At 35.6% G+C, this 10,383-nt stretch overlaps 1 protein-coding gene across 1 annotated transcript in view; it reads right to left on the reverse strand.

The window, feature by feature from the left end:
* LOC107550513 (nucleolar protein 4-like) overlaps positions 1-10,383 on the reverse strand; it is a 41,281-nt gene that overhangs the window by 9,126 nt on the left and 21,772 nt on the right. Inside the window, exons 3-4 of the mRNA XM_016231822.1 lie at positions 8,002-8,113; positions 4,557-4,666 (exon numbers count right to left, since the gene is read on the reverse strand). Coding sequence (XP_016087308.1) covers positions 4,557-4,666; positions 8,002-8,113 — 222 coding nt within the window. The remainder of the gene's footprint in view (positions 1-4,556; positions 4,667-8,001; positions 8,114-10,383) is intronic.

Here is a 10,383-nt window from a genome sequence, read left to right on the forward strand (position 1 = left end):
ATATATATATATATATATATATATATATATATATATATATATATATATATATATAAACAATAAAAAGCACAAAATACTAAAACGTAATATTTTTTTGTACATTTTGAATATGAATTAACATAATATACTCTTTATATATGCATATAAAGAGTATGTTGAAGTACTGGCTATTTTTTAGAAACTAATGTGTTTCATTATAACACGCTGTTACAGCAACACCGTATTGCATTCTGACTAACCAACTACTTAGTTCAAGTGCGAAATGTGAAAGCTAAGGAAAATCAATTTGACCAGTTTTCAGCTCTTACAGCTAAAGTTCTTTCTGGATTATTTTTCTTCTAATAATATTGTTAGCTCATTGCTGACATCTTTTTTCAGCATTTTTTTTTTAGTCATCAGTGTGTTCTAATTAAAACTATCATCAAATCAAATTATCATCAAAGACAAAAAAAATTTTCAGCATAAAAATGTTTTTAAATATGATGTCCATCATCTATGCATGCTGACATACTGTGTTTGTGGATGTGTGTGTGTAAGAATAAGTGCTGGTCCATGTTTAGTCCATGCTTTTAGTCCATGCTTTATTTATTAAAATACTTGAACTTGCCCTGACAATTAAAAGTACATTCTAATTCCTAATAAGCTCAATTTATTTAGCCTCACATTACCAAGAATCTTTCTCTCCACGCATACACACACAAACAAACTAATCTATACTCTGTGTTTATTGTTACCATGGCAACCTGAAGAGTAGAGCAGGCTGGAACAATGTAATCATCAGTGGGAGTCAAGAGAAGGTGAGAAATGCAGGTGTGTAGATGGAGACGTGTGTGTGAGAGAAGAAAAAATCACTATGATATTTCACTTCCAAACTGTCACTGTGAATTGTCTCTCCATGTAAAACGCTCAGAGGATCACTTCCCCTTTTCAGCACTGCACTGCTAACAGGAAAGAGATCTGAAACAAAACATCCTGGGACCCCACAGAGGAGCTAATGGTCACAAATGAACTGATTTAACATAACAGATTCATCAAGCATTAGTTTGAGCTTGAGACCCCTGTTGTTCTGAAACTCGCAGTATTGCGGCAGCAAGCCTGAGACCTGAAATGCTGGGTCCATATGGATTTTATACCGATTATCATCATGATCCCAACATTCATCTAAAGTACAGATTGAAAACATGACAGGTGTTCATTTGTCAATGTGATTTGACACTGTCCTGTACAGCTGTGAAACAAAACACATGCATGTGCAAACATACACACATGTGCATAATGTCTTGTGAGAAATTGGGTTCCATCTGAGGTTTGTTTAGAGGACTGATGTGTGCGCTGCTGACTCCATTAGGTACCAAGTGGAGCATCAGTAACACAAGCAATAAGAAAGAGAAGGAAAAAAGACAGACAAGAAAAGATCAATGCAGTCGCAGGTTAAAAGGTGCAGGTATAAAACAAAAAGAAGAGGAAGACATACATGGTTTCTGTTCAATCGTTTGGGGTCAGCAAGATTTTTTAAATGAGAAATTAATACTTGTATTTATTAAGGACGCATTAACTTGATCAAAAGTAACAGAAAGACTTTTACATTGAGCACTTTTACGTGCACACCAATAAGCTGATAACTCACAAATATCAGCTGATTAATATAACCAGTTTTCCCCGTTTATATGCACAAATCAGTAACCTGACAACGTAAGTAAACTGTGTTTACATGGCTATTAATAAATCAGGTTATTTCCCTGTAGTGACGTCAAAACAAAATCATTTGCATATCTCCGAGTATTCCATAGCCTATATTGTCAGTTGTAATGTTAAATAAAGCTTGCAACATGTAAGCGGGAAAGTTACAGCTCATATATTATCATATATTATCCGCCCCGGAACTGCTTCCAGTGTACAACAGTGAGCGCAAGCTACATTAAAGTGATTATTACGTTTTGAATATGGATATTTTTCTTACGAAAACGCATCGCTTCGCTACAGAAGGCCTTTGTTCACCCCCCGGAGCTGTGTGAGACACTTTTTTTATGGATGGTTTCTTTTTATTTAACTTCTTTTGGACTGATGCATGCAACACCCACTGAGTGCCATGAAACAGCTTGAAAGATCAAAGACAATTTTTTATATAATTCTGACTGGATTCGTCTGAAAGAAGAAAGTCATATACACCTAGGTTGACTTGAGGGTGAGTAATTTATGGACTAATTTTCATTTTTGGGTGAACTAACCCTTTAAGAACGTGCATGTGTTACAAAAAATATCTCAAATAAATGCTTTTCTTTTTAAATTTTTATACATCAAAGAATCCTGAAGAAAACTTAACATGCAGCTGTTTTAAAAAAAAATAGAAGAAGAAATGTTTCTTGAGTACCAAATCAGCATATTAGAATGATTTCAGAAGCAACACGTGACACTGAAGAATGGAGTAATCACAGGAATAAATTACATCTTAAAATATATTAAAATAGAAAACCTTATTTAACATTGTAGAAATATTAATGTAGTAATAATATTTCACAATATTACTAATTTTACTGTATTTTTTATCAAATAAATGCAGCCTTTGTGAGCATAAGAGACTTATTTCAAAAACATAAATAAATCTTACCAACCACAAACTTTTGTACAGTAGTGTAGCTCTGAAAACAAATAATATAATTGTGCTCTATGGGAATATCTAGTTTACTTGTTACAAAGTGCCTCAAACAAACCTCTGAGTATCTTTTAAAGGGGTCATATGATGTTGCTAAAAAGAACATTAATTTGTGTATTTGGTGTAATGAAATTTATGCGGTTTAGGGTTAAAAAAACACATGATTTTCCACATACTGTACATTATTGTTTCTCCTCTATGCCCTGCCTTTCTGAAACGCGTCGATTTTTACAAAGCTCATCGTTCTGAACAGTGAGGTGTGCTCTGATTGGCCAGCTATCCAGTGCATTGTGATTGGCCGAATACCGCAAGCGTGTGACGGAAATGTTTCCTGGCGGACTAACAAAAAATCCTGTGTGCCCCCACTCCAGAAGTTGCGTAAATCCAGCCAATTAAAACTGAGCATGCCAGATGGAGAAAGTCACTGAACAACAGTTGGTGTGCTGTCAGAAGGTAAGACTACTCTAACCATAACCTGCTTTATAATCTGAGAGAAATGATTTGTTAATAAGAATGTTGTCTGAGCCCCTGCTGCAGCCCTAATCCTAACTTTAGCCCTGAAATGTTTGGTTGATAGGAATGTTGATCCCAGAACTCATCATATAGTTGGGTAAATTACATTTAGAAAGAAGCAATAAAATGGAAAAAACACTCTAAACAATCTTCAACCTGTGCAATCTGATTGTTTGCCACGTGACATGCAGAGAAATAATAGTGCTGTCGGTTTCTACATCTCATTTTTGCATACTTATTTACATATTGTACATCAAATTGTGTCATATTTTGAACACGGAGGACAGATAGCTTTCAACAAATACAACAATTATAGATAAAGTAACATGTTGTTCAGCTAACCTCCCAGAAATGTCTTGTCTTTTCCTGCTCTGGAAAATCATCCAACTCCATGCAAAAAATGGTACAGATTATTTTTATTTCATAGAGAGTGGTACAACGGCGCCCCCTACCCACAAACCTATAGGATACCTACTAGTATATACCTACCCACCTATATTCCTACTGGTTTAGGAGAGTTTACTGCAGTTATCTAGAATTGGGTTGTGGTTCAGGCTTGGTTCATAAAGAAATAAATAAGAACTGCCTATTCAAACACATTTAAATGCCAAACAGCATGTTAAATATTTCTTAATGTTACAAATAAAATTAAATATATAAAATAAATTAAACTTTGTACATTTCACGCTTTGCATCCAATCTTTTTAAGCTTTCTTAACTACAATGTCATTTATACTATGTTGTGTTATGAGATGCAGAAAGGAGTTCAAGTGATCCTGGAAAAGAAGAATCTTGATAGCTTTTCAGGGAGCTGTAAATGCATTTGACCCAGTGATGTGCTCTGGTGTATCTTTAGCTTTCCTTTATGAACATATTCTACAATGTGAATATTCTACATACATGCTCTTTACTTTACAATTACATCTATGTACTGTTTTATTTCAGTGCTATAAGGAACTGTCTTTCATAAGGATGGAAGTTGTGTATTTACCATCACCCCATTTATATAGCACAGTGACCCACAGACACATCCAGCTCTTGCTATTCCAGGCATTACATATACTGTTGCTGAGGCAACCATGTCTATAAGAGTTTACCTTGACAACCACACCATAAAGCCTTGTCGCAGTTTCTTAGAGCTAGGTGGCTTTTACATTAAATTCTTTGCCCAGATACTGAGGCGTATTTAGCATCATATATTGTCTCTAGAAGTCAGGTTTAGCAGCTGTCAGCAAACACACAGACTGGAAACATCACTTCAATACAAAATGATTTTAACTTCAATATATGTGCTTACAAAACTAAACAGACATTTTTCATAGTATTGTAAAACAAAGCATCTCTTTCTCACTCCATGCTCGTGTATTTCTCACTCTCTTGCTCTACCTACCTGCTCATTGGTGTTCATGCACTGTAGTTTCATCTGTTTTAGATAGGTAGCAGTGAGAGGCATGTTGTAATCGATGAGGTCTGGGACCAGAGAGGTGGGCCGGTCATTCTCTGTGGGTGAAAAACAACAAATGAAAGTTCACATTTATTGATTGATTGACTGTTCAAAAGTTTGAGGTCTGTAAGAATTTTTTATGTTTTTGAAAGTCGTATGCTTGAAATACTTATGATCACCAAGGCTTCATTTATTTGATCAAAAATGCATGTAAAAACAGAAATATTATAAAATAGTATTACAATTTATATTATCCGTTTTCTGTTTTAATATGTTTTAAAATTGAATGTATTCCTGTGATGCAAAGCTGCATTTACAGCAGCCATTTCTCAAAAGTCTTCAGTGTCACATTATCCTTCATAAATCATTCTAATATGTTGATTTATTGCTAAAGAAATATTACTTCTTATTATAAATGTTGAAAACAGTTGTGGTGCTTCATATTTTTGTGGAAACCGATAAAACATTTTTTCAGAATTCTTTAATGAATAGAAAGTTTGAAAGAATAGCATTTATTTTAAATAGAAATATTTTATTTACTGTCCCTTCTGGTCAATTTCATGCATTCTAGCTGGAGAGAAGTATTCATTTCTTTCAAAACAACAACAGCAACAAAATTCCTAACCCCAAACTTGAAAGGTAGCTTATTACTTATGAAGATTTGTATCTAATTCATAAGACACATTTCGTACATGTCCAACAAGTAATTGTTTAATTTGAAGGCCTATACAGTGGGGGAACTATGATGTCACTTTGTAGGCAAAAACCCCGAAACGAGTTAGCATTTTAGGACTTGCGGTTCCATTGTCCCAGAGTCAATGGGTTTTTTGATTGGGAGTTTGGTTAAATCCCCTAAAATAAGGTCCGTGGTTCACACAAGCTCAAGATACTTTCATGTTTTATTCTACGACATAAAACACACCAGTTACACCCCACTTGTTTCTTTAAAAAGACTAACAAGTTGCTAAATGGGACTACAGGCGTTGTCGGAGACATTAAATGCCATAACGCCGAACAGTTTATCAATTTACTGTATTTTCCAATCGTAGAGTATAATTTATAGTACAATTAATTGTAGAATAACCAATGAATAGTTTCCCACATTTTATATTGTTGTTCGACAATGTTTTTTTGCTTTGCCCCGAAATGCAACACAAGTCTTCGGATTGAAGATGCTCGTTTTATCACTTTCCTACTGATGCGGAGACTCTGGGTTCGCACCATAAGGTAAACTCATATGATTATTCCATGTAAACACCACATTTACCGGCTTAGTCACGGTGAAAGTGAAACTTTAACGATGCATAGTGCTTAAAGCCACATTAAAATGAAATGTTCACGGCCACATGAAGCTGTTACGAAGCATATAGATTGAGGATTTTCTAGAAGCAAGGATAAAATAACATTTTGTGTACCCATCCTAACAAAACGATAGCTGAAATGTGGTACTTTATTCACTAAAATAAGTTTAATCTTACCATATCGAAAAACTCGCTCACTCTGTTGTTATTTAATAGATTAAATGCACCAGAATTTTATTGAATAGTATGTGGAGACACATTTTAAATTAAAATATTCATATTAATCAAGGACTTTTAATGCACCTTATTTCGAAATGTACAGAAATACGTGCTTTCATATGTCTTTTAGTTATGATTATTTCATTTATTCACTATACTATTTATTACTAATGTCTCATTTCAGTTTTAGTTTGGCTCTAGTTTTGTATTTATTCCAGTTTATAGGAAAAGGTTCATGTAGCGTGGGTTAAAATTCAAATACAGACTAAATCCTTTTCGCTGAACGTGTTAAAAATAAGTTTGATAAAGTTGTCGGGAGCAGGTGGTGGTGGCGAGCGAGCGACCGTGGTGCTGTAGTTCGTTTGTAGCCTAAATTTAGCTTTTAAGTTCTGGCGCTTTTATTTAGGCATCAAAATTCATAAAAGTTATAATATTTTGTGAAGACTATCTTGATGGACAAAACGTGTAAGTTTCATGAACTATGATTGAACACCGAGCTTAATTTTTGCGATAATCCGAAAGCCTATGGAAAAATCCTATTGGCTTTTTGTCGAGGGAACCAGTGCGATGCTAACAGCCGATCTGCCTGCAAAGTGACATAGTTCCCCCACTCTATATATAGTTTCACTCAATCCTATTCAATAGTGTGCATGACTCAATTCGGTCCTCTAGAAGGCGCTCTTGAGACAAAGCTCCCAAAGACCCTGCCGAAACCCCCTTGGGTCTTTGTTAAAATCAAACATAATAAATGCAGGCAGGCTTTGTTTGGACACAGATTTTCTGACTCTACAGGGTTCCCAGCAGCTATATAATGCGAATTTTCTATTATATAAACTGCTTTGGAGAGCAGGGATGACACAATTCTTTAAAAACCCCTGCAGGCAGGAGCTGATCAGCTAATTCACTATTCAAAATTTGTTTAACATTCATTCTCTCCAAAGGTACAAATTTGGTTTTGCATTTGCAAATCATGTTTTGTAAATATGAATTAGGTTATGAGTTTGTAAATTGCTATTTGCAAATATAAAAACTTTTTTGTGAATGTGAATTAGCTTTCACATTTGGGAATCATATGTGTATATATATATATATATATATATATATATATATATATATATATATACATTTTTCTTTCTTTCTTTCTTGAGACTATTTCAGCTTTATAGAAATCAAGCTCATCTGTGGCAGTGTGAATTAATCACATCAGCCTGTGACTAATGGCAGACCAACGTCATGCCTGCGCAGATAGCTGACTTACAGCATATAGAGCATAATATCTCAGCTGTAGAAAAATGACCCAATCTCTACAAATTCCTTCTTATTCATGTTCAAGTAAAGGTGCTTATTGCTGTGCTGCTGATTTAATAAGTCATAAAACACTATGATAATAATAAAGCTGTTTCGATTGTAAGAGCACTACTGTCTCTGAATTAAATATTGATGCAAATATCCAGACAGAAGGCATATTTGAAGGTCATCACATCAGCGTCTGCTATGTCATGACTTGAAGGATTGTGTGCATTTTTCCTTTAGCATTATTTTTCATTAATTAATTAATTAATTTTTAATCAGATTTTTACTGTGGGAAGCGTGTGGGGTGGATCATTCATGCATTAATTACGAGGGGCCTGTAGAAGTGCAGAATTTTAGTCTTGCCTCTGTGGCTCATCAAAAAGAGTACGACTTTAATAAAGATTTTGGAAATCTTGTCTTCCTAATTACCGCTAAAGGGCGATGCACTCCCAAAACTTTAATTAAGGATAAAATGAACAAAAACAGGCAATTTACTCAGAGGTACTTATTCATGTGTACCATTCAAAACCATTAAAAATTGTAAATTTAGGCATGAAAGTGCAAGGATGGCATCTGACCTTTGAACTCTGCCGTGCTGGGGTTGATGTGCATCCTTTTCTGGCATTCTCCACAACTCATCAAGAAACGGGTCACCGCCTCACGTGGAAGAAATGCGTAGGTCTCCGCAATCTGACAACCAAGAGAGAGAGTGGAAAGGAGTCAGCAAACATTTTGGGGGAGATTAAACAAACAGAGAAGCAGAAACGAGGGAGCATAATGACAAAAATAGTTTATTGTGTTCTGAGCTGCCTACTGAGGATACATTTAAATGCATAATAAGTGTGCCTGCAACATGAAGTCTCCTTTCTGAAGGTCTGTTTCTGTCTCTTCTCGCTCCTCTCTCTTTTGCTCTTGCTTTCTTCTGCTGCAGGCTTTCTGTGTGCAACTTTCACACAGATAGGGTGCTGGAGCACCCCCCCCCACCACCCACCCACCCCTTAGGTAACACAGAGGGAAAAGAGCCCACAGGGAAAACCGCACCCCCCAGAATGCCATGCTCCCAGACTGCCCTCAACTCCCAGGCTGGCGGGTCTGGTCTCTGTGGGCTGGTCGTGCTATGAGACCTGACAGCAGGGCTTTCCAGGGCATTGGCTGAGGAGAGGAGGTGAACGTTGCCCCAAGGACATTGTGTAGACCCGTGCCACCGCCGCACACATCCAAAACACACACACACACACACACACAAACATCTTTTGCATCTTCAGTATTGGGGGTGCTCCTTTTCCTTTGTGTGTCCAAACCAATGAATGCCCCTCTATCTCTCCTTCAAGGGAACAGGCTGAGGTCCAGTATGACAATGAACAATATACACAAAAATGAAATTTTCAAAGCCACAGAAATGCATTTAATCAGGTAGTGGTGTAATAGGTGCCTGTTCAGTGGTCTCAATCTCAATACAGCATCACTGCAGTCCTGTCATTCCACCACTAGAGGGCAGTATGCAAACAGCAGCAGTATGAAAGGGTAGCGGGTCAGGACAGGAAGGGTGATGTTGATTTTTTTTTCTTTAGTCACAATAATTATATCTAGAGTTGATTTATATTCACATCTGCAAATGCATAAGAGGTTACTTACATATTAAATATGGTGATGGTTATTATCATTAATAATAATAATAATAATAATAACTGGTACTATGATTTTAGATTGTATAACACTGTGCAATCAAACTAATTAATAATTAATATATTAATTTCCAGTAATTAATAATGCAATTATTATTAGTAGTAGTAGTAATAGTAGTATTTTTATTATTAGTCACCTCTTTAAAACATTAAAATAAATGTAATAAATAATATTAATTAATAATTTTAATTATTATTTTAGATTATATGGTGATATACAATTAAAATCATTAATAATTAATATAAGATAATAAATTAATATTTATTATTATTATTATTTAAATCACCACTAAAAATAATATTACAATAAATATAATAAATAATAATTTGTATAATTATTTTACGTGATACTGTAATATTATTTATACAATAAAAATAATTAATATAATATATTAATCTATTTCAGTCACTCTCCAGAAAAGCCCGCACTGGTGCAGACTTTATTGTGTTCTACTACCTGGCATGTGTCACCATATGTGCTGTCGTCTCAAAAGTATGGACTCTGATCAGGACCTGAAAGTCTGGGGTGGCATTTGGGACAGGGCCATGGATGTAAAACTGAAGGATTCTGGACACCACCAAGCAGTCAGTTCAAACAGAGCAAATCAAGCCAATCACAGCTGATTTCTGAAGGTCACAGCCAACCGGTGAGAACTTAAGAGTGCACTGATCTTTGCTTGTCTGATAGTCCAGCAGTTTTAGAGTGGTTCAGTGTGTGCCAAATGTCAAAAACATGGCTATCAGGCAGTTAATTGCTTTAATTAGGTGATTAGCACAGAGCTTAGTGGGGGCTGGAACCCGACACCTGCTTTCACACACCAAGGAATCACAGCACAGGAGAGCATAATCAAACATACTCGGTACACGCGTACACCCCTACCTACCTCTAGAAGAATATATGTTAACTCTATTCTGTGTGTTTTAACATTTAATTGGATCAGATGCTAAATGCTGCACTAGGTTGTACTACATATCGACTTTCTTCTTCCCTCATTATCAAATAATAGCAACATAATAACCCAATAACACCTATGCTGAATGTATGTGCTAAGAAACATAATAGCCTGTTTATAATTACACACTACACAAAACACTCTATTGCAGCCTCATAGAGACATTACACTGCACAAGAATAAAGGCATGTGATATAAAATCCCTCTCACAATGTTGCATGTCAGATCAGTATGAGTGTGTTTGGTCCCTCAGATTCAGTCGCTAACTCAGTTATGTTTGTTCCTCCTTCTTCATTCACCAGTGTCTCAGATAAAGGAGAGG

Source organism: Sinocyclocheilus grahami, unplaced genomic scaffold (genome assembly GCF_001515645.1).
Source record: "Sinocyclocheilus grahami isolate Dianchi unplaced genomic scaffold, SAMN03320097.WGS_v1.1 scaffold16.1, whole genome shotgun sequence".
Classification (NCBI taxonomy): Eukaryota; Metazoa; Chordata; class Actinopteri; order Cypriniformes; family Cyprinidae; genus Sinocyclocheilus; species Sinocyclocheilus grahami.